Source organism: Orbicella franksi, chromosome 13, assembly GCF_964199315.1.
Source record: "Orbicella franksi chromosome 13, jaOrbFran1.1, whole genome shotgun sequence".
Taxonomy (NCBI): domain Eukaryota; kingdom Metazoa; phylum Cnidaria; class Anthozoa; order Scleractinia; family Merulinidae; genus Orbicella; species Orbicella franksi.
This window is the reverse complement of record NC_138157.1, coordinates 5,277,104-5,302,045: the sequence shown is the minus strand read 5'-3', so window position 1 is coordinate 5,302,045 and position 24,942 is coordinate 5,277,104. Positions and strand designations below refer to the sequence as shown.

At 37.3% G+C, this 24,942-nt stretch overlaps 1 protein-coding gene across 3 annotated transcripts in view; it reads left to right on the top strand.

The window, feature by feature from the left end:
• LOC145466337 (C-Maf-inducing protein-like) overlaps positions 1 to 24,942 on the top strand; it is a 39,669-nt gene that overhangs the window by 2,570 nt on the left and 12,157 nt on the right. Inside the window, exons 1-2 of one of the 3 annotated variants that reach the window (XM_081450048.1) lie at positions 3,058 to 3,585; positions 14,185 to 14,451. In XM_081450048.1, coding sequence (XP_081306174.1) covers positions 14,227 to 14,451 — 225 coding nt within the window. In that variant the 5' untranslated portion in view covers positions 3,058 to 3,585; positions 14,185 to 14,226. Of the gene's footprint in view, positions 1 to 3,057; positions 3,586 to 3,626; positions 5,802 to 14,184; positions 14,452 to 24,942 lie in introns of those variants that run through there. The other 2 variants (XM_081450049.1, XM_081450047.1) reach the window with 2 other exon arrangements.

Below are 24,942 nucleotides of genomic sequence, written 5' to 3'. Positions count from 1 at the left end.
TGTTTTAGTTGCAATTTCTCCCAGAGGTCTCAATTTCGTCGTGCAAACAAAAAGGATCGCGGCTTCCAAGAACGAAATAAATTCTCTAAACTAACGGCCAGAACATCAATCACTAGCCGCTATCTTCAGGTGACGCAATTCATGACGAACAATTCTTTATTTCAAGATTTAATCGCTAGGGTTCACTGAAATCGACGAATATAATACTTATTTTACTCGCGATTTACCATCTCTATAGTGAGCAGTTGATGGTTAATTTATTATTTATTGGTTAGTCAAGTGTAAGTAAAGTCAGTATACGGGCACTTACAGGGCACTTCCAGGCCGAACCTCTCCCGGCATTTTCATGGTTTTGTAGCTACAAACAGGGAACTCAGTTCTAAAAAAAACTGACAACAAGAAGTTATTACAAGTTTGTGCTCCGTTGCTTTGGTTTTTTTAATTTTTACCTTTCAGTTCTACACCTGTTTTGACTATTTCGTACGTAACGCACTTCATCGTCAATAAAGGGAAAGATAAAGGGCTTACGTATATCTATTTCATCCTATTTTTCTGTGTTCGCTGGTGACGTCAGAAAGTTAGAGTTTATTTGACGAATTCTAGTGCGTCACTAATCGTTTGTTCTAATCAATCAATCAATCAATCAATCAATCAACACATGACGGTGTAAACTGATAAACTAGTAGCCCTCCGTGCTAAAATTCTAGGAGTAAGTAAGTTCTCCACATTGTAATAATACGTTTCTTGATACCCTTTGACAAACAGTTACGTTATTCCCAAGGTGATTACAGTAAAGATGTTTTTAGACACACCCAGTTCTTCCGCGGACAACGTCATCATCACGCGCGTTGCGTGGATGTTTTTGAGGAGGATTTAAAATGCGCATAAGGCACTTGGGCTCTCCACGCGAGCAAACTCCACGTCATAGAATTTTCCATTTCTGGACACTCCTGGGAATTTCGAAACTGGGAATGACTTTAAAATATCTTGACGGTGGATTAGCTTAGGAATATGGTCTATGAGAGGGATTAACTCTCTCATACTCATTTCGTTGCAGGCCTACTCTGGGGCTTATTTAAGTCGCCCTAAGTCGCCCTCAGTCCGTGATTTTTTCCGCTTTCATTTCTCCAGCAGTTCGATGAGCAATCGCAGTGGTATTTGCTGGGCACTTGTTTTAAAAGGTTTTTGCTGAAAATAATCAGAATTATTGAAAGCTCAGAATTTCAGTTTGAAATGGTAGAATTGTCAGCTAGCGGGTGTAAAACTGATCCATGATAGACGGTCCAGCTCTAAAAGACGAGTTCTGAATTTACGAGATTGACCATCCATAATTCCAATTCTTGATCTATTGATAGTGAACCACATATGCATTTAATAATTTTTGCACCCCTTGCCAACCGTTTGTATGGAAAAAGAGACACACATACACATAACATCCATTCGAACCTCGACTTCAGAATGGATGGCTACTGAAATTCAAATCAGTTAGATTTCCCTTTACAGGATATTTTTGATTTGGCTTTTTTCTAAATAAGAGGAACAGAAATCTGACTTCGATTTTCATTTTCTGGCTTCCTTTTCCAAATACAAAATATAAATAGCTACCGGATATCCGGCTGCTGCAAATCCAATATTTGTTATCGTCTTTTATATTATTTATTTGCATATTCATTTGCATGAGCGCGCGTCTTAGGGCGTTTGAGAAGCTGTGACCTTGTTTCAGAAATATTTATTCTCAGAATTTTTAGGCGTTCTCCTTCACTCAAGTCCTTGCTGACAAAAACTATGTTGTTCCGGGCAGAACTGTTTTTAGAGCAAACGACTGTGTAATTGCTCAAGTATCATTTACGGTTGTGTTGCTTCTGCATAATATAAGAAGGTTGACCTGGTCTCTGAGATCATTATATTGTTTAGCTTACTATATTCAGTTTCATCTGTCCGCCGAATGGCACGGCCCGCTTGACGGATACGTGCCATCTTATTTCACGGTTTCACTATAGACGACCCCTCCACCACTGCCCCTCCTCCCTCTGAATGGATGTGTTGTGGTGTTGCAATGACAGTTGTTGAAACTCTGACCCTAGGCAAATCCGCTATCGCTATATAAGCCAATGAAATGAAACACCGGATCTTACAAAAACCCTTAATTTTTTTTTTTTTTTTTAAAGAAGCAAAGTCAGGGAGGCACCTTGAAAACTATCCAATTCTTCTCTGAAGTTTCTTGTTTGTGATCCATATCTTGATCTTCCTCTTTCGTAACCACCCTTTTATATTTTCGGTTTTAGGAAGATTAAAATCTAATTTCTCCTTACAATACCAATACATTACCAGACAAGCAGGTGATGAGAATAAAGAAAGTCCTCAGCTAAGCGATACTGTTTTACTGGCTAATCTAACACCAAATTCTCAGAACTGATATCAAAAGAACTGTATAGCTGTCAATTTGAGACTGATTTTGTCCCGTCAGAAAAAGTGGCTACAAACATCGTGACATATATAATAATAGTAACTGGACCGAGTGAAGTACAATTCAGGGAGTAATCGCGTGAGTAATTGGACACCCACGTGATAAGGCACCGATTACGTGACAAATAGGTGCACGGAGATCCAATCACGATCGGGAATTTTTTTTATAGATACGATTACTTTTTAAATTGCCCCTTTAATAACACGTTAACTCTGAAGTTCAAAACCTTATTACTTATGATTCCATTTTTGGCTGGAATCAACGACGGCAACCAAAGAACCTTGAAGAAAAAAAAAACCAACCAAAATAGATCAAAATCCGCTAATCACAAACCACAGACGTGACCTGACAGGTTCGCTAAGATGACTGACAACAACGAAACTGAGCAGAGTTTTCGTGGCTAACAAGATAGATCAACATGAAACATTCTTTCTGTGCTATAATTATCAACACAAGACAAAACGTTGTGTGCTAAGAGAAGTTTACACTGAGATCCGAATCGAATCAAATAGAGAACCGTTCTTGGCATTTCCGATTGAATTTCGCAATATTACGACAAATAATAAAGATAAGCCATGCAGTGCTCACAAGATTTCAGTTCAAATAAAAACAAATGATGTAATGTTGTTGAAAGAGACAATAAATCCAATTAGCATGTTATTTGAAGTTGCTCAAAGAAGGTCAATCGAAAAATCACTGAATGCATAAAATGGATACGACAGTTTCACTGTTCCATATCACTGGGCAGTTGATGAATAGCTTGTTCCAGCACTACTTGAAAACAATGGAAGACCACGTAAAGAGGAAAGAAAGCTTTATAAATGTCTTGACGCCGGATATGAGTGAGTTCAAGCTGAAACAGTCCACAGCCAACACGTGTGGTCTGTCACGAGACGCGCCCGGTCTTGCATCCGTTGGGTTTCCTTGTCCGCAGTCTTACGTCACACATGACGTAATGACGTCAAAACTGGGAACTAAGGAAGAAGTTGCCATGTTTCGCTTTCCAGTGAGGTTCCACGAAACAGCTGGTAGACGGTAAACATGCTGACGATTGTCTCAACGTTAACGCTGCAAACGTTCTGCGATCTACAAGTCGGACAGTCGCTTTGAATTTACTAGTAAGTACTATAGAATTTTCAATTGCGCTGCATCTCTCAGTAAAGATGCTATTTAGTCCGGTTTAACAAGACAAATAGGCCATTTTGTAGCGTACAAACTCATCTTAAAATCGTAACCTAATCGACAGAAATGCCTGAGTTCAGCTTTAGATCAACGTGTACGAACCTTTGAATTTAACATTTCCTTTGCAATTAATTTAACTTATGGCGCTGTTAAGATGAAAGAGTCTCCGCTGTGAGTAAACACAATGACCGACTAAATTCGATTCTTCAGGAAACTATAGGGAACTTACGTCACAAAAGGTCGTTCTCAAAACGTCGTATTTGTAAGTCTTTGCTCCATGTAACATCAGCAAGATCCAAAACGGTCATTGCTCAATTTTTGTTAGCTATTCCAACTCGTAGGCCTGTGGTGACAGTCGTAATAGATGACTATGACGTCCAACACATACTTCGTCTCGGGAGACATCGAGATTCGAGGAAAAACAAAACTAACTGTTTCGTTAGTTCCCAAGAGACCAGTAATTAAGTGTTTGTTGTATAGCTGGAGTTTAGTGTAAAGTAACAAGGCAAGGTGAAGTCAAAGTAACGTCCCTCGGTTAGTGGGAGAGCGGGAAACTTTTGCGTAAGACATTTCGATTTAGCCATTGCCACGTGACCATAAATCGCGCATTAGATTCAACTCAACTCCAGCCATAACAATACACCACGGGGTGGATGGATAAATGCGTGGCAATTATCCTAAACTAACATGTGATTGGGATCTGATATATGCCTAGCCGGTACTGTCTCAAGATTGATATCTGGCAGTAGATTTTGCTGACCTGAATTTGATTCAAGAGAACTGTAAGTGTCAATTTAGAAATCATGTAATCCTGTTTTGATTTTTTTTCCCGCACGTTTCAATGTAAGTTTTCAGTCCACCGCTGACTTAAGCAGGGTTTTATAGGCTTAATCCAGACGCAAAACTGAAAAAAATATTGACTGCATGTTTCTCTGCACACATACACTTAGATATTATCCGCAATCTGATGTGACATATCACGACTTTACAGGCAATTATGAAATCACAAGTAAACGAAAATTACGAGGCTTATATGACATACGCTAAATCCATGCTGTTTATACTTGATTCATTTAATCCACCGCCTTTTAGAATAAGTTCACTTGGTTCAAAGTTGCAAGCTTCACAATTTATGTGAAATTGGTGGAATTTAATTCAGTTGTAATGTCATGGTTTCAACTTGAATTTTATTTTGAGATGTTTTGCTATTTTGGTGAAACGGTGAAAGAAATTTAACAGCGTTGTATATAGCGTGCGGATAAATGATGGCTGTTATTGCGCTATCAAGCAAAATTAATTCTTGTTTATGTCTGTAATAGTTTCCCAACCTACGCTGGAATTGTGAAACATTTGCACTCTTTTAAAAAGCCAACAACCTCACTGCTATAATTAGCCCGGGTCACCATTTAGTAGTGTAGAAGTTTTTATTTTTGAAATGGTAATAAAAGAGCACGTGGCATTTGATATTGGCGCACTTTGAATCAATGAAAACCGCAGGAAACGTTGCCTTGATCGCACATCAACAAATGAGTGGGCAAGCGTGGTATGGTAGGCGCTCGGGGGCTACCCTACACAGAATTTCACCATAGGAAGTGTCTCACGACTTCAGTCGCTTCTTGGGAAATAATTCAGAAGTAGGACAATTTGTTTTCGTTTTTTTTTTTTTTTTCTTTCTGGATCGAGCTTGATGTTTCTCGACAAAATAACCTGCAATATTGACAGTTGGTCAAGCGTATTAGTCAAGTTTCACAAGGATTCCCGTGAGCTCTCTTTAGTTGTTGTTGAGCCAATATGGCGGCAATGCGTGGAAATCGTAAACTGGGTAAATTTGAGTGTAAACGTTCAAACCATCCTTCCACAGAATGAATGAACGTCGTACAGATTACTTGATTACTTTTCTAGCAATATAATTGATTCGTGCTCCGAGACATTTTTGTTCAAATATTAAAGTGAACGCACGATAGCTCAATCAGACGTGACAGGAAATGCTGTCTTAGATGTTGTTTGACGTGAAAAGGAAACGTGCCCATATTATAAATGTGACCATTTTATCTCTTATTTTATTCACACGATCGGGATCACTGTAGTTTACCCCAACATCGACCTCCATGTTTATCCAAGTTCGCCAATCTGTCGACTTCCAAACAAACGGGTAAGTTTTCCCTGGAATATATCTCAGTGATTCCCTTGTTGCCCAATGACAATTTAGCTTTTTTTTTCCATACACTGCCAGATCTGTGGACGAGCGTCGGAATTGGATCACAAATATACTGGTTTCAGATACATTCCGTATTTCTGTTTTTGTATTCTCTTTTTAGCTACACGAGTTACATCGCAGATCTCAGTGCAAGTTTGAAGGACACATTCTTGCCAAACTTACCACGTTTCAGTTTAAGAGTTGCTGAGCCTTAGACTGCCTCATAAAAACAATTTATTGTATGAAACGTGATCGAACTGGTAAACCTGACGTCATTTTAATGACTAATTCATCATGTTCTCATGCTGGCAGAAAACGAAATTGGACTGTTCAATTCGAGCGTTATAAACGTCAAAATTAGTGAGTCAAAACCAGTCCTATTTCCTCCATGTCACTAAAACCGAAGTTAAGCGATATTTGAATTCAGGTCGTTAAAGTCAAATGTAGGATACAGTTATTAATTAGTAGAAAACTGAACAAAGCAATGCTCCAATAGCTTAATAATCTGAATTCTGTAACTGACTACAACAAATGAACCGGAAGGAACTGAGTGTTGTGTCGAAAGTTTTTAAACAACAAAGGTCAACAAATTAAATTTGTGTGGAGAAATCGCATCTCCGTACATACTACTTGCTTTGGTCCAGGCCGAAAATGCCTTTCGATAAAATGAATGTACTGGAATAGCAAAAACGCTTTGAACTATGAACACGTGTGCATGGGACAAAGACTGTGGTTAGCCATTTCTAAGACGTGCAACAAAACGAAACAAAATTAAGCTGACTGCCGGAAATCGGCTTTATCCGAAATCCTCTTTTGGAAGCAGGCAACGTTCCACGTTTCACTTTCTTGTTTCCTCCAGGTTTGTCTCCAGGTTTGTCTCCAGGTTTCCTTGGATATTCCGCGCATGATAGCTTAGAGGACATTTAGCAACGAAAGTGAAACTGACACCAAACTCGATCGACTAGCCTTGAGAAATATACAAAATCAATTTGATTTCTTTTGCTTTATTCACAAGGGCGAGCATATCTGGATTAATTCATCAATCTGCATCTTCTAATGAAGTGGTTCCAATTTTAGGATAAAATATTTATAGAATGGCGCAAAAGTCTGCGACCGCGACTACTAGTGTGGCATAAATCAAATGATACACTATATTATACTGCAAAGTTAGTACAAAGCTGTGACAGGCTTTACTGAATGTGATAAATGCGATCCTACGTGCAGCCGGCGCTACTTGAATTGGTTCACGACTTCTACTGATCAGGGTCCACTTGACCGACCCTCGGGAGCTGATTCATATGTTACTATGTTACATTAGAATGTATCAAACATGGGCTCTTCAGTTCATTAACCAAGTTAATATCATGCGAACTAGGCTATTATTTTCATGCTTTTCATTCAAGCATAGTTCGTTTTCAACGAAGGAAAATTCGGTCGACTGTTGTACTGTTGAAATAACTAGCCGCCTAGTCCAACCTAGTCTTGTCAGGCTACAACATATCAACTGAGCGTGATATAATTTTCTGGTTATGGGAATCGATAGCCAAACATCGGAATTAGCAGTCTGCAATCAAAGTAGGATAGCCGGAGAAGAGAATGATAGAGAAAAGGGAGTGTGGATTCCACTGGACTGTACAGGTTGCAAACGTCTCAGATACCCCCGCTAGACTCGTCTTTCCAAGGTGAAAGGAGACTTTTCGTGCAAAGATTGCTTCCACACTGAGAGTCCATCAAAAAGAACACAAGCGTTCCGGTCAGCGAGACTGTCATCTTCAAATACGAAGGAAAACCACTGAAATATTGGTCACGGTGTTTATAATCAATTGGGGGATCAGTGAGGGCACAGAGCTATTTTTGAGGTGGGCGCTCTTGAAAACTGAAGTATGAGGTAAAAATGGCTCATCATATTCGTGATCGCTGGCACATACATAAAGGAATGTGAAACTCCACAACCCTTAATGACACGTCGTTGATTAGGTTTTGCTGCACAACCTCGACGCAGGTCGCAAAATATATGATGCCAATCTCAGCAATTCTATTCTTGAGGTGTTTCATGTAGACTTTTCCTTCAACATCCATTGCACAGCTCCTTTGATAATCTCAATTTTTTTGCCAAGGGTGACACGCGCATGATTGCCACCATCTTGTCTTCCGCAGTTTAAGCGTGTAATTAGCATCTCGAGCAATCCTTTCAAGGCAACCGAATACATTTGATCCCTCTCGATGAGGTGCCAGTATTGGGATCCATAGCACTCACTGATAGCTGGCAGCTCTCGTATATTTATTTGTTTGGCTCGGTCTCTCTGGAGTATTTCCTAGATTTCCACACTTGGGGACAGCTTGGCAAAAAGTATCTTTTACAGCGCTTGTTTTGCTTTAGCTAGTGCAGATAGGCACATGACCTATAGTAACTTTACAGGAAGATATTCCATCACTGCGGAGCAAAAATTCTGCTGTTCCACTTCGACTGAAACTGTGCGTGACGGGTTTAGGGTCTGATGGGTTGTGTCTGGGTTGTAGCAGCTGATGAATATCTTCAAGCGAATTCGTCCTGATGATCCCCAAGCCTACGTTTTGTCTCAATAACCCAGCTTGGCTATCTCGTCTGCATATGTGCAGGGCCTTTTTCGCGTAAAAAGAGGGTCTTCAAGTGTGGAAAACAGTGCGTCTATCGGAAGCTTTTGCATTCGAGGGTCTGCTGTCAGGATTGGCTGCAGACCCAATGACTGGCTGGCAAAAGGGGTAAAATACCCTTCTTCATTCACGTCCAACCGGACTTAACTACGTTCTCGACTGTCCAGTTCATTCTGTGTAGAAGAACTTAATGATTCGTCCAATGCATTCAGAAATCTCACATACATTCACAAATTATCAAATCCCATAAACAAAATTGATCATCGTTTATCAGTCACACTACCAAGCTAGTGCTCAGCCGAATTTCCTGAACTGAATACACATACGAAATCGGAACCTTCTAATTCGCCAGAATTCATAGTTTACCAGACATTTGGCCACTAGAAGAAAGCGAAAATGCCTGACGTACATCATATTTGCCAAGAAAATAGCGCAGAAATGGTGTCTTCATGCGATAACGTTAGTTCGATAAGTTCATAGGCATTTTGCCAAAAACCTTGCTAGGGATGGAGAGAATGGAAGTATAATACTTTAGCATAGTGTTATATACGCTTGGTAAACTCCTTCATCCTGCAGCTGGAATTGGCATTATGTTTTCCTTCCCTTCTTTCCACCCCGGGTTTCCATCACAAATTGATTAGGTGGTCGTTGACAGACTGGCGTTGTTCGCAAACTCACACAATAGTTCTGTGATGTGGGTCCATGCTCCATTCAATTTTAGACTCCTGAAATATGAATATGTGGCTAAATAACACACTGATATGGGTAGATCAGATTTCTGTTGAATCAGACTGTTTTAAGAGCCTTTTTCTTCAGTTTTAAATCGAAAGAAAAGAGCTTGCGTCGGGAGTCATGCAACTTTAAGAATTTAAGAATTTAGAATGCTTTAATTAAATATTAGTATGTTAACGTACATAGTTATATAGCCGGGGTACAGTTTGTGAACGCAGCAATAAAAACTTTCTATTTTTCACAACTGAAAAGGGTGTCTCTATGCCGAACGCCTTGGTTTGGCGAAAGCAAGCTAATGAATGGCAATATTACAGAATGTACTGCTGTTAAGTGCTATCTTGTCTGTGTACACCACCTGTGTTGAGTCATGATATTTTGATAGATCAAAAGCGGTGCTCAGTTACCATTACTTAATATTTCAATGTAGGGTATTAAATTACATTCATCGTTAAACGAAAATCAATCATAATCCGAGCACATGCCATTTAAGGATCAGCTTCATGTTAAATTCCTAGTTTTGTGTTACATGAAAAATATGACCTGCGTTTTCGTCAAGTAAATAACTCTACCCAGACACAAAAAGAAATTCGGGACATTGAGGAAAATTGTGTCGGATAGTGGAATCAAAACCAACCGTTGCAATAGAATTCCCGAGAGGGTAAGAAGGCTTTTGTTTGCGTTTTATACAGATTCGTTTTTCCGAATTGTCAGTCAGTTTTGTAATTGTTTTTCATTGATCCTTCTATTTTGCACGCGTCCGGTCAATTTTATGTATGTCTGATAATCACATGAAAGTAGTTCTTTTGCATTTCAAAAATTACTCTCTTTTAAGCAATTAGTCGTGTCAGCAGTGAAAAAAAATGCATGATTCTGATTGGCTCTCTGTACTGATTTGTCAATAATAGAATCGGGCAGATGTCCTTAAATGGGCTCGTTCAGTTTGGGGAGTCAGCAAGGGGTTCGAGAAGTAAAAGGTAGCATCTCTTGAACCGCACTAAGGAGTCCTAAACCCAGACAAAACTGTTTCAACTGCGTATTGTCAGTTTTGTGGTCTTCTTTATTCCAACTTGCCCGGCGTGAGCTAATACAGCTTTTTTCATCGCTTGAGCGGTTTGTTTTCCCCCTGCACATGATATGTATATTTTCTAGATAATTGATCTTTTATCCATCTAAAAGTTATTTCTTCGGCGTATACAGGCGACTATTCGAAAATTTGAAAGCAAGAATTCTCAAGGGTATCATCGCGTGGTCTGAAATGGAGCAACAAACCGCCCAAGCTAAAAAGGTCTATTAATCACAATCAAATAAAACAAAAGCCAAAAAGACAACTTTCGTTGCATGGCTTGACAGAGAATTGCACCTGTCTGTTTCAGATCGAGATCCACATCTAATAAAATACTTGTTATTAATAAGGTTGCTCTTAAGACAGGCCGATATGCATGTTTCATTGTTTTTCTTTTTTTTTTTTTTTTGGAAGATTGATGTAAAGTTTCAACTCGCCACGCTTCGCCCCGTCACTGGTCCATTCTTTAAATAACGGATGCCGGATGGCATAGTAGACGTCATTGTCGTTGACAGTTTAAAACACGTTATTCCAGTAGACCGTTGACGCTCTATCCCACTAAAAGGCCCTGTTTTGACCTCTGATAGAGCAACATTACGCTCAATTGTCCGTTGATGGTACAAATGTTCATGCCGGTAACAATTAGCTTCTTCCTTTGTCACTTTCTTGCCCTCATTTTGACCAACAGAGGGAGAAGTTGGTTACAGTTTCTCACGTCATTTGCAGCTGACTGTTATTTTCGCGCTTTGCCCAGCAGAATGCCGGGATTGAATAGATAAGACATCTTCATCGTAGCTTTAATGTAAGCCCACTTCTAGACCTCAACAGCTACCATCATTTGTTGGTTGACAGTTAAACCGTAGCATCCATCGGAACCTTAGCGCCTGCTGAAACACTTAACTTTGAGAATCCATTACCGTTTGTAACGAAAGCACGTTTGATCGGCTTCGTTTAATTAACGTTCACATTCGACCGGTTGAAAGATAATTGCCATCTGTCGTTTGACGTTTTAACACAGTTTTACACATTCCGGTTACTACGCAGTTAGCACAAAGCTTTAATACGATTTAAAAGACATCACTTTGTTTAATGCATCTGAAATTTGCAGCCATTCGGGCCATTCAGTAATTCGCTGACTTGACTGAGCCATTAATAATAGATGAAATCTCAGGTGGGAACTTATTGGAACTTCATGCGAATTAATTCAAGCGTCAATAGAGTTTTTTTCTTCCGTTTTCGCCTAAATTGACGCCTACATAGACAACGGTGTTGTAGTTAGTCGCTATTGTCTAGAGTTTTCAAAGCATATCCTTGCTGCAGGCACACTCAGTTCTGACACCGACTTTATTATGTAATATATCAAACACGAGAGACCGTTTTTGACCACATTTTCATACAAGTCCGAGAAGAGAGGAGAAAATACGACGCGTAGCAGAGTATTTTTGACGAACTTCGAGGTGTTTGGAAATGCGGTCAAACACTGTCTTGGGTGTTTGTTATATAGCTTCTCAATCGAAACTGAAACTAAGGAAAAAACGGTGAAATAAAATCGTAAATATCTATGCTAATTAAGATCAGATATCCAAACACCGTCACGGTTAGAAATAAATGTATACCAAGTTGACCTAATCCAGTTTGCTAAAAAGAAAGCGCAGCAAGCACTCCAAGCAGTCTGTTATATGTTTGTAACAGAGACCTCGGCGATGACAATTAAAGCCAAGATTACTAGGATATCGGTAGCTTAGGGCTTAGCCTGAGACTAGTCTGAGACTTGGCAAGCGACCCATACATACAAACAGAACAACCTCGTCACAAGTCCGTTATACTGAAGTGACGGATGTTCAAACATGCTGAAACGTAAAAAGCTGAACTGCGATGATACCGACGCCATCAGCTCGCCCACATTTTTGCGACCGTATTCAATTCCGTATCAACTTCACACTCGCGCCGCGGGCTCGCTAGTTGGGCATGAAATCCGAAACAAGCTGCACAATTTCTGAATGAAAATCGGAAGTCTAGTTTGGTTCATCTCGGTACCTGTTATTCCTAAATAATAGATTTAAGGCTAATTTACTTCCTGGTTTTGTTCACGAAACCCAGTTTTGGTTGTTAACATTTCTACTACTGAGCAAACAAAAACTTGATAATTTGTCGTCAAACTACTCGAGAAGTTAAAGTTAATCGTCGCAAGTTTTCTTCAAGACAACTTTCAATGACTCGATGCAATTTCGATTTAATTTCCTGACAGGCCACTGTTCGTTGGAGAAAAGGTACTGATCATTGATACTATGTTGTTCTAAAACCATGAGTAGAATTTACTGATGTCTTAGCTGTATGAAAGAAGTGTTCTCAGAATGTAAGAACAATACACGCACATATTTAACAGTACTGAATTTAATTATTTGCTTGATCAGATGGCTAAAATACAATTGTACCGTTTTTAATCCTGTATCATCATCGAAGTAGGTTGACTTCACAGACGACTGTCGCAATGTTCGCGTGGACTGAACGTAAATCTGTATGCATTTTTGTAACAAGGCTTGCATCAGTTGTAGGGTTTGGTCGGAGAATATAACATCACTGATCAAGCGACGAACGTCCGAAACCAAAGTATATAGTTCGATCATAACCGTAACATTAGTTTTCAGCTTTGCCGGCTAAGCCTTTACTGCTGATACCCTCAGACTATACTAATGACAAGAGAAAAGATGTATTGTATTTCGTGGTACAAAACTAGTGTTTGTCATTGGGGAAAAAAGAATATATATATATATCTGAAAACGACCATCTGTTTTTGAGGAACTCATATGCAAATTATAATAGGTAAAAAAGAATCTTAATGAGACTGGAAACTCATGCAGCTGCTTAGATCGGCTAGTTTTTCTTCGCCGTCTTATAACTGCAAAACAGGATTGGTTTGAATAAGCCTTCTTCAGCTTTGAAAGTAGTGCAGTTGACAGGCCTGTGATTTAGTGCCGGGCTCAACATTCAGTGTGGCCGTTTCGTCTTTCACGAAATGTTATTTCTCGCGTGAAGAAAATGATAAAAGCATTTAAACCGTGGCTTTCTATTCTTAACTTTGTACCTATTGTGGCGGCTTGTAATTTTCGACTTATTTTTTGTTCAAAAGATAGCCAGAGAAGTTCTTGTTTCGGGACCATCAAAACAACACGGCGAATTGTCCTAATACATCTCCATACGAATAGGCCTAAATTACTTCCCTAGACCTGAAGGATTTTCTTCCAAAGGTTAATTTTTCACCGTGTTCCCGCGAATATTTTCCGTCCGGTCGACTGGATAATTTAATATCGTGCAGTCTACATGATAAAGAGTGTTATAACTACGGAACAGACAAAAACAAAATGTTTACGAGCGATTTCCCTACACGAGATAACCAATTTAAACTCACTTCTATTGCTATTTAAAAATCCGCGCAGTTTGTCAGCTCAAAAGGCATGACACAAGCTTTGTATTTTGATTGCCAAACTTTTAAAATATTCAAATGAGTAGTATTTCGTTTTCGACCAGCCTTTTGAGATTGATCCATTCTTTTGTGGTTATCCTGGTGATATTAGATTTGGATTTGCATTAGTACCTCGTTACGTTTTTCGTGGAAAATAGAAATTAAGGTTTTTGTTTTTTTTTAATGCCTGGCTTAATGAAAGTTGGATCCAAGCTGGCCGGTTAGAAAGTTTGGCTTTTTTCATGCCAACTGCATGCATTAGGGAAGCCATATGAAATTGCCAAAATTTCATTCGCCGTCAATCATTCTGAAGATTGTGACGTCATTCGGGCTAAAAGACCAGTTCCTTCGAGCCGCTTGCAAATCGTGTAGAGATGTTTACACTTGATATATGGAATAACAACTGTTCGTTTGGGTAAAGGGTTTTGGTCTCTTCTCTCTTCCAGTCTGTAGGCCTACTGTCAGACGCCTTGGCAATACAGACGGCCATGGCTGTGGCGATAGCAAACGGAGGAACGCAGCGGCCGCAACGTCCGCAAAGATGTAGTGCAGGCGCTGGACCCAAATTCAAACTCATTCACGAAGGAGACATTCAAGTTTGTCGCTTAAACCACAGCCGGACTTTGATCAGTAAAGTGTTAAGTTCCAAATTCTTGAGGAGATGGGAAGCACATCATGTTTATTTGGGAGATTTCCAGATGTATTCTGCCACGGTAAGTGAAGGTAGCGGTTGAGTTTGTAATTTTTTTGCGAATAAAATATTTAATCGCCAACAGCCGCCTGCGCAAGCTTGTCTAATCAGGTGTCCGCCATTTTCTTATCTCAATATCGGCTTGAACGAACGGCAGTCATTATGAAAGGGCTTGCGATGTCGTGGGACAGCGCAGAACTAGAAAAATTAACAAGAATGCAAGATATTGAAATTTCACTTGACCTATAAGGTTACAGAGCTACTACTGTACGCGTAAGCCATGAAATCAACCGAAAAGGTTATTGCCCTTATATGAGAAAGTGAAGGGTTTCCACTTAGCTTTAGTTTTGCTGTGAAGGCCCGCCGAAAGAGCTTAGTGATTATTTTTAATTATAAAAGAACATAAAGAGTTAGGCAATGGGCTTAGCTTTTCGTGGAATCTATTTTCCTTTCAACTATCTGGCGTTGCGTTCGTCCAATGCAAAAGGCCGCTGTACGTACTTCCTTTATGGCAGCAAAGAACACTTGTTATTGATGTCTATATTCGCCGCTTTGTCGACCGAAAATATATTTGTAAGCTTTATAGGGTTTCTACCTTAGCTATAATGATTCAGGGCAGATTTCGAATTAATTTCGCTATGAACTGACAAGTATCTTGTTCAAGAGCTGTGGACTGGTATGGTCTTGGCAATATACACAATATTGTGTGGAGCTACAAGTTGGTTTGATTGGAGCGAAGTGCAAAGCTTAATTCGACCATGTTCGTTTCAAAATTCGATACCGAGGTCGTGAAAGGCTACTTTATCAGCTCAGTTCATTTTGTATTAAAACCGCCAGTAACCTCGTAGTGGAACGTGTGATCAGTTGAAGTTTGTTTTGGTTACTCCATTTCCTTTTAAATTGATTCAATAATTTATACATAAGCTATCTTGTGAATTTTGAACAACCACACTCCAATATCAAAGTGGAAGAAAATTTCTATTTTCTTTGAATGATACGTTCAATGTCTTCAAACTGGACAATATGATGTTCTTCAGGCTGGGCACCAAGCTTTCAAATGTTTGAATGATCCAAAAGAAATTACTGATGATGAAAGTAAAATCATGCATCATTCAGGCAGTGAGGAAAAAATTGCCAAGGAGGTGTTTCAGTTTAATTGTCACACAAGACACTTTGTTGACTTGTTTTACAAACTGTTTATAGAAATGGAGCAACCCGCCCCCCCCCCCCCCCCCCCAAATCTCCCTTGCTACCATAGCTATATCTATAAAAAGACAATGACCCAGTTTGTCATCAAACTTGTCATAGCAACTTTCAGATGGAACTGGGATAGTAAATCCATAATTGATCGTCCCTAGTCTTTTTCTATCTGTTTTTCAGCCTTTATGTAGTGTGTAGTCAGATGCTCTTTCTTTCCAAGCAGAAAACGTCAGAGCAGAAAAAGTTTGTGCAAGTCAACATGCCCTTCTACTGACCTTTTGTGCTCTGACATATGACACTCCTGCAGGAAAAACATGAGACATTTGAAGGTTATTTGGCCACATTTTGCTGGAATGCTGGCTTGGGTAGATGAATAATGGATTAGAGTCTTCCTATCTGAATGTTATCATACTGTAGTATTTAACTGTTTATTGATGCAGCGTTTTCCTCTGGGTGTATTTTTCAATTGATAAGCGTATATTCTAGTGAATTTATGTAGTGCATTGACACCTACTATTGATTTTCTCAATTTGGTAAAAATAAAGTGTACATTTATAGAATCCACTTCATTAGTCAATTCATGTCAGGGTCCATACATTGCTACATGTAGTATGATTGATATCTGATCTAGGTTGAGTGAGTGATATTTGGCTTCAGTGTTTTATTGCCCTTATTTTAAGTTCCTCATTGAGATTGTCTCATCTCTTGATTCCTTGATTGTTTTGGAATTATTCTAAATGTAATTACAGCTAGTTCTGATTAATACCAGGATTATTGATTGACCCTTTTGTATTGGCTTTATGTCAAGCTGCATTTATTACATCAATACGTTTTCACCCACTGAGCCAAGATAAAGTATTTTGTATTTTTTTGCAATATTTACATGTAGTGCTGGACACAGTTATAAGAGCTAAGGATTATTCAACTTCAAATGTTTTTATTTCTAATCTTATTACTTGCATTTAATTGTCATTTTTGCCCTGTTTCAACAATATCAGATGCATGTTTCCTTATAAGTGATTCTCATATCTTGTGTCTCGTGTCATATTTCATTTGCTGGCAGTGTTAATTTTGCAGTGTTTCTTTCAAGAACTAGTTAGTGAAATTAGTTATCACCTCACAGCAAAGCTGATAATTGTACATGTCAGTTATTACAGGTGCTAACTGAAATAAAGAATTAATATCATGTGTTTTCAGAATTTTGCAAATTGTAAAAACAGAAGTGATATTTATCATTATTTCATGAGCAAGCATCGAATTGTTGTTTTATAACATAGGGTAAATACTGCGATCAAAAATCAGCTGTTTTCGGGAAGTTTTTGACCTTGCTGGAAAGTGCTTGGATCTTTGTCAAAACTCTTCAGAAGCTGGTTTGGTATTCTTCAGAGTCTTCAGGAAATCTTCAGAAACTTTAGTTGAATTTTTTTTACTGTTCGTCTGGTTTCTGGGCAGCAGAAAGTTTTAGGGAAATGCTTTTTGTCTTAACCAATCCGAACTTGGTGATTTTGTTCTCTATATTTACAAGGAAAGTAATGGTTGTTGTTAATTTTGAAAGTAGTTGCTTTGAGAATTAGACCTTTATGAGGGCTGGTAAGACTGTTATTGATACCGTTGGTGATTCAAATGTGATATTGCTGCCTTAACTATGGAATGTTCTAAGTAACAGCATGATAATATAAGTACATATTTTGAGGGATTATAGTGCAAGCAGGACACTAATATTAAGGATATTTGGCAGCCTGAAGAACTGTAGTATTTAATGTGAAGGGCAAATTATGTATATTGTACAACTACAGTAAAGGTACAGTTAAGTTTTGTGCTCAAGTTTTGAGTAATCTCAAATGTTTGGAGAATAAAAGTAAGTTTTCTTAAAAGTGTAGGTTGTCTAATACAATCTGATATCGGTATCACAAAGATTGCTGTTTGGAAGTTTTATTTACTTGATCAATGTCAATTTTTGTATTTTCCAAAACTGGTGGATTACTAGGTTTTCTAAATACACTGTAGTATGTGAACTGCCTTTTACCGTTTCCTAACAATAGATTCTAGATCTTGAAAGTATGAGAGTGCTTGAAGATACATGTTTCTACATATTGTTTGTAATCTAAAAACTTTGGGACCTCATCCATGTCGATGACACTGATTAGGAGTGTTACCAGCACATTCACTTACAATGTGGTCGTTTGCATGCAGTTCTATAAAAAAAGGGGTGGTGGATTGTAGCACTGATCAGTTGCTGTTGTACATTTACATTTGTTTCTTCAGTTTTGATGTTTTCCTCTTTCCTCTGGAGCCAGTTTTCTTATCATCTTTGTTACAGTGAAGTTCAGTCTGTGCTGTACATACATGTACATATATATGGCTAGTTTTCTCATCGTCTTCATTACATTGTAAGCTTAGTCTCACTCAGTGTCTGTGTTGAAGATGGTTGGTCATGAAAACATCAGAAGTACATGTAGCCTCTTATCGTAGTGTTTTTAAAATAATGATTAATATAAAATCAGTGCCAGTTCATGTTCAGTCTTAGCACAAGTCCAGACAAAATACATGGTAAGAGTTTTATTAAGGGCCAGGCACCGGGCAAATTGCCCAGCTGTGAAGAGGATTTTGCCCACCTGGTAAAACTTGACCAACAAGAGGAAAGTTTTGTTTTTATTATAAAGGGAAAGTTACGTGTTATTGGCTAAAGGTCATGATTATCATGGTATTAAACACAGAAAATCATGTTTTATTGCTTCACATGCAGGTATGTTAACTGGCGTTATAAAACATTAAAGAAGCCAAAGCTGAATGCTATATATTGCACTGAAATAAAACACTCAGTTGACAGTTATTTGAAAATAGGTTAGGAACTTTTGCCTACAGCTTTTGCTTCCTTCATTTATGTTTCTCTTGTTTTCTCAAATGCCTACTGTGTTTTACAACAGGATAATGCAGCAATGTAACTTAGGTAGAAATGTATCTCTTGTTCCTTTGTTTGTAAAATGCATGTATTTAATTATCACCAAACAGAAACTTGTTGGCAAAATGTATTGTTACATGTACTTTTAACATTCTGTTAAATAAATGATAAGGATCAGCAGAAATAATTACATAGGCCTACTCACAGGCAAGCAAGTAGTTTTGAACATTATTTAGGTGATTCACTCTTGTAACTGTCAGCGTAGTAAATATACGTTCATACACAACTGTAAAAGTAGTTTTGACAGAACTTTTTTCCCTGAAAGATCAGGTCTTGCCCTCCATTTGGAGCCAGGAATGTGACAAGTTTAGGGTTTTTGCTTATGTTTGGTTTCTTTGCTTTCTATTATTTTATCGTGTACATGTGCACTGCAAAAAGGGTTTAGCAAAGTTAGCTGTTTCATTTTGGGTTACCATAGGTCAATAAAGACCAAGGGGAAAAAATCTATATTTTTACATACATGTATAAGGTTGATGATAATGGTTTTCTGTGAGGGAAATTAAGTATGTTCAAAGTAGAAATTTGCAATCGATAACTATTTTCTCAGGCAGATTTTCTTTTTGGTGTGTTGCAAACCTTCTCACTAGATTGCTTAAGTTTTTAGTTTGTAGAATAAATGGCAACCACAACTGTTCAACAACTGTTTTTGTAGCCGACATTTGCAACATCACTTAAACTAAATCATCGCAAAAATTAAAAGGAGTTCTGGTGGCTCAAAATAATCATAATGGGCTTAAAAGCTGCAACTTATATTTTCATTTTAGATAATTTAATTAACAATTTCTTAACGTGGCTATTGTTGCAGTGGGAAACATTTGAAGCTTGAGTTTTGTCTTTTATCAGACTAGAATGTAATATTTGTTTAATTGTTAGGTCTTAGTTGCATTTGGAATAATTTTATTTATTGTCATACATATGTAGTTGCTATTTCAAGTGCAACTCTATAAGGTGAAAGAAAGGCACTAGTTGTTCAAAGCACTAGTTGTTCAAACAGCTGTGACCGAGGACATGATATTTTCGGGAAGGCTTTATACATCGGCTTTTTTGTCATTACTAAGTTGTACTAATGTGACATCTTTGTTTAATTGAAACTAGATTTTGTTTCCTTAAAGAGACAAATGTCATCATTTCAGTGTGACAAAATATGGCTGCAACAGTGTACATGTACATTTCATTATGCCATATTAAAAGGACATAAATTATGCTGTGCAACTTTGCGAAATGTGTGTTGTTATGGAATTTCACTGATTACACTGTACACTAATTTTCATGGTGGCATTACTGTACATGACATTTATGGACCAAAAATGTTTCGTCTTATTTTCTTTTAAAGCCTGAAACCAAAAACCTACTAGTTACATGTACACATGCGTGTCCAAACTGTCATGTGTAAATAAACATGACAAGCAAGCAGAAGAGTTTTTAAATCCTAAACAGAAAAGAAAATAGCGTTGAAATAACCATTTTGGAGGCAATTTCACATCTTCTTTAATGTAATTTCTTATCTCTGCCATAGCAGGACAACTGTGTCAGAAAAGGACTTAGTGGAGCCAAAATAATCATTTGCTTGAATTATTTTTTATTAATTAGAATCGTTCTGCCATGTATTCTTGAAGTGGTTGCTACCTAAAAGTTTATGATTCATGGTTGTGAGAGGTTTGTCCTAAAAAAATTGGTCTTTGATGGTGAAAAGACGTCTATGCGTGTCTTGCTGATAGAAATTTCCAAGGACTACTACAAAAAAATAATATGATTATGCTGTGATTAATATCGTAGTCTTCCTGGCTGCATGTGGCACAATACAGTTTAGGTGGATCTCATGTTAAGCAGTGGTCATTTACATAATGTAACTCTTAAAGGTTTATCAAGATACAAATTTTCTTAACTGGACTCCATGTCTTGTAATAATAACTATAAATACTTTATTTATATAGCGCTATTTCTATCGCTATCCAGTAGCGCTTGCAGTGTTAGAAAGCTTACCTTTACCACTCGCCTTGCCATGATGTTATCTGCATACTTTATATAATTAGACATAACTGTTTTATGGGAAAATATACCACTCATAAAAATTCACATGAAACTACATGTGCATGCAGGATTTTCTATATCCTCACAAGTGAGGATATTGATGACGTCATTTCCATTTCCATGCAAACACTCAGTCTGTCTACAGTATGTAATAAAGAGAAAATTACACCCCTGATGGTGGCGTTAAGATATGAGTTTCATTTTCTTGTGTCAAGAACAATATGTTTTACTCACTGCACTTGTTTGTAAAATATATTTGTCTTTACCATGTGAAAATAAAGTTCATATCTTCACACCGCCATGTAATATATTCAATATATTGTGTATTAATACCCATCCTAAGGAGGGCTATTAGAAATTCCAAGGGGTAGTGAGGGCTTAAAAGCCAAATTTTAAAAAAGGAAAGTATGAACTGAAACTGGAATTCCCTGAAGGATTAGGGGTAGGGGGGGCCCAAACCAAAATTCCCACATAGGTGGGGTGTGCAACACATTGAGTATTCTTGTTATACTGTGTTAAGTCTCGTGCAGCTTGCCTTGTAATACGAATTGTATATGTCGCAGTTCAAAATTACAACTAGTTCCAGCACTAATCGAGGCCGGGGCTAGAGTTTACATTGAAAAGGAAAGAAAGAAAAGAAATTATAATTTACAACTAATTGTTGGAAAATATTTATTTAGCATATCTCCAATCATCTTTTGGCTGTTAGGCTGAGTTGAGTTTTTGTTTGGGTGAATCAAATGAATCTTTATATTTCCCTTTCTTTTTAAGTCCCCTGATAATTTGTTAATTCCTCTCCGTCTGGTGTTTGTTCACAATATTAGAATTAGAGAAGTGTTGGTAATAATGTTGTTTACTCGTAACCAGTGATTGAAAGTAAATTTATTTCTTTACATTTTATGTTTATGCCAGTTCGAATTGAAGAATAAATTATTTTTTGCACATATTGATCTTCATATCCCTTTTGTTAGCCAAGGTTTGGCTGAAAGCTAAACACCATCCAGCCTGCTTGAAGATTATATAACAATGTGTGTGGTCTCTACCTCCTTCACACAATGTGGGGATGATGTTCAATTTGTTAAATTGCACATGTCAGTTAAAATTGATTGATAGTGGGGTTTCTGATGCACTCTGTGGCAGTCAAAATTATATTAAACTACACAATCCATATAATGCATTGTACATGAAATTGCATTTGCCATGTTCTGGTTGTTGGTCGTTTCCTTCTTGTCTTTGGTACATGTAATAATTATTAATTTTTTTTACAAGGCAGCGCATCTCTGTATATTTTGAACAGTGCCAGTATTATTTCTGCATTGCTTGTTTTAATATGCTTTTTTTTGTTTTTGTTTTTTTGCTGCATATGGCCCTGTACAAAAAATGTTTTTCCCTGTGACTTATTATACATGTGCAATAAGATATTTTCTGTGCTTTACTGGATTATACAGAAGTTCTTGTTGTGTAATCTCTTTACTGGAAATCAATTATTTACAACCAAGGTTATTTTGACTTGAAGAGAGCTCCCATAGCTCTGGATGGGCAAAGTCCCATGTTGACTGCCAAGGTTTAATTACGTTGCTAGCATTAAAGAGCCACATGTGATAGATGTACGTGTATTATTTTTCCAAAAGGGAAGATGATTTCACTTAACTATTCTGTAGTAAACACTGCCATTCAGACAACTAATCCATTCTATCTATATTTTTATTCATAATTTGGCAAGGAGATGGGAAAATATTTACATATAAAGTGAAGGTGGTGCTAGTGTTATATGTACCTGTCAACTCTGGATTCCTCTGTATGGACTTTCTGTTTTAATTATGTTTCAATGTTAACATTTAGTGTTTGACAATGTTTTGGGGGTTGTGTGTGTTGTTTTTTTACTGGCTCATAGTACATGTACCTCTTATTTTGTACCAAACTACGTATAATTGTGAATAGTTTTTGTACATGTAGAATTTTTTTTGAGTAGCATGTTAGTTTATTCACTCTTTGGTCTCTTTACTGATCATATCATGGATGAAATAATTTTATAACTTGGCCAGCTGGGGATTGTATGATATGATTATAATTCTGCGTGCAACTGTTTGGCACAGTTTATTGAAAGGTTTTTTTTTTGTCTCCCTCTAGTTTCTGAAATACCACAATGTTTTTAAAAAAAGTCTGGTATCTGGTTTAAAATCCCCAACAATGAAAGTTTCAAAGTTTCTACATGAAGTAAAAAAGGAAATATTGAAATACGTTTTTCATATACTGGTTTGTAATTAAGCTTTAAAACATCATAACAAATCAAATTCATTTCATTTTAAAGTAGGGGGGGGGGGTGGGTTTATATCTAGGGTGCTTATATCTGAAGGCTTATACAATGTAATAATGTGTAATACATGTAATGTGAGAGCAATACACGTGCTTTACGCATGTGTAATGCTGCAATCCCTTTGACCGGTACTGTACATTTTGTTTACAGGTACATGTAGATAGGCTTATAAGCAACAGTGCTTTCAAGTGGTAGTTTACAGTATGGAAAAAAGAAACAAATGATGAAAATGACTTTCTTCTAGGTGTATGCTAGGCTCTACATGTACAGTACTGAGCTGTCATTAACTTTTGAGTCACCCATAACAAACTTGTTATTTTTTGGGTGAATTGTGGCAAGAACAGGCAAGTTCAGCCGTTATTGACAGTCCTGCATGTATATGGCATAATTATACAGCGTAACATAAAACTGTAATAAAGCCATTTTTATTTGTGCTAGTGTTTTTTTCCACAAAATTTCATGGTCTTTGTTTGCTACCACGAAACCATTTTTCATTAAATTTCTAATGCTAGGGTGTAATTTGCTCTGTTTGCCCATGGGTAGTACAGTGCAATGCTGGGAACTTTTGAATTTGGCATGGAGACCTCACACCATGTGGTCATCAGTGGCTGATCTAGGGAGGGGCCCAGATTGCCCCCCCCCCCCCCCCTTATTTTGGGTAAAAAAAAAAAAATTACAGAAGGAAGAAAAGCCGGCAGGGCAAGTAAAAAAAAAAGGCCCCCTTAGTTCAAGGTATGGATCTGCCACTGGTCATAACATAAAGAATGCCAGTTTTCTTATCCTTAGCTTACAGAGTTTCTGAAATTCAAACATTCATACTCTGTTCATCTGAAGTCCACACACGTGTAGGTGAAGAAATTTGCAAAATGTAAGCGTAATTCTTTCCTTGCAACTGTTGGCTCAAAACTGCATCGAGAGTTGTTGTTATTATTATTTTTTTATGGTGCTTACATGTACTACATGTTTATCATTGTTGCTATTGTTGACTTGTAGTTTTACTTTGCTGTGGAACCTCATCTTTGGCAAGCATATAATTATAAATGATTTTATTTCTTTAGCAAATTTGATCCCACACATATGCCAGACTTGCTACAACTAATACATGTATGTGAGATCTTAGAGGATTTTGTCATACTAATAGTAAAAATCCTGGTGAAAAAATGATGATGAAATTAATTTTATCAAAATGTTCTCTTTTTTTTATTGTGCATGCAATCTTTTGGCAATCTTTTGGCAATCCATATCCACCAAAATTGATTGTGACTCATTTAAATTTTCATTTATTTGTTCAACACATGCATGGGATGTATTCTTGTCCAAAATATATATTTTAGTAAATCCATGTTGCTTTCTGTTCATTATTTTAAGTCAAACTTCAATCAGTGTTTCAATTCTTGAAATAATTAAAAAAGTCATAAAAAGTCATTTATTGTTTTTTTTTGTCTTATGAATTTTGTTTTTTGGACAAAAGGCAGCTGATGAATGACAGATGTGTTTTTGAATTTCATGTAGAACATTTATTTTCTCAATCTCATTTTATTTCCCCAGAATTTAAAATCATGTTAGTTATCAACATGATTTTCATGTTAATCTGCAGTGTGCTTGGTGCTATAACTTTATGTGGATGATTTCAACGAAAAATGTTTATTTTTAAGCTATAAAATCTTTAGTTATCTCATCTACATGTAATATTTAAGGTTTGGATTATTCAAGGTGTGCACATAGCGAGTGATAGTTAATTTATTTTATTGGAATTGCATTTTACAAATATGCAAATTGTTCTGGAACTTTCAAGGGTTTTTTAGCCTCTGGCAATCAATTCTAGATAACAAAAGCTGGATCTTTTCAAGAAAATACAATAATATTTGTAGTATGTATAATGTTGTGGTTTAAAGTTGGTTTTTGGTGTAAAACCTGTAAAACAATTTTATTTTCATTTTTGTTGTTTATGAATATTATAATGATTGTGAGACTAAGGAAAATAAGAGTCAAACTGATTTCAA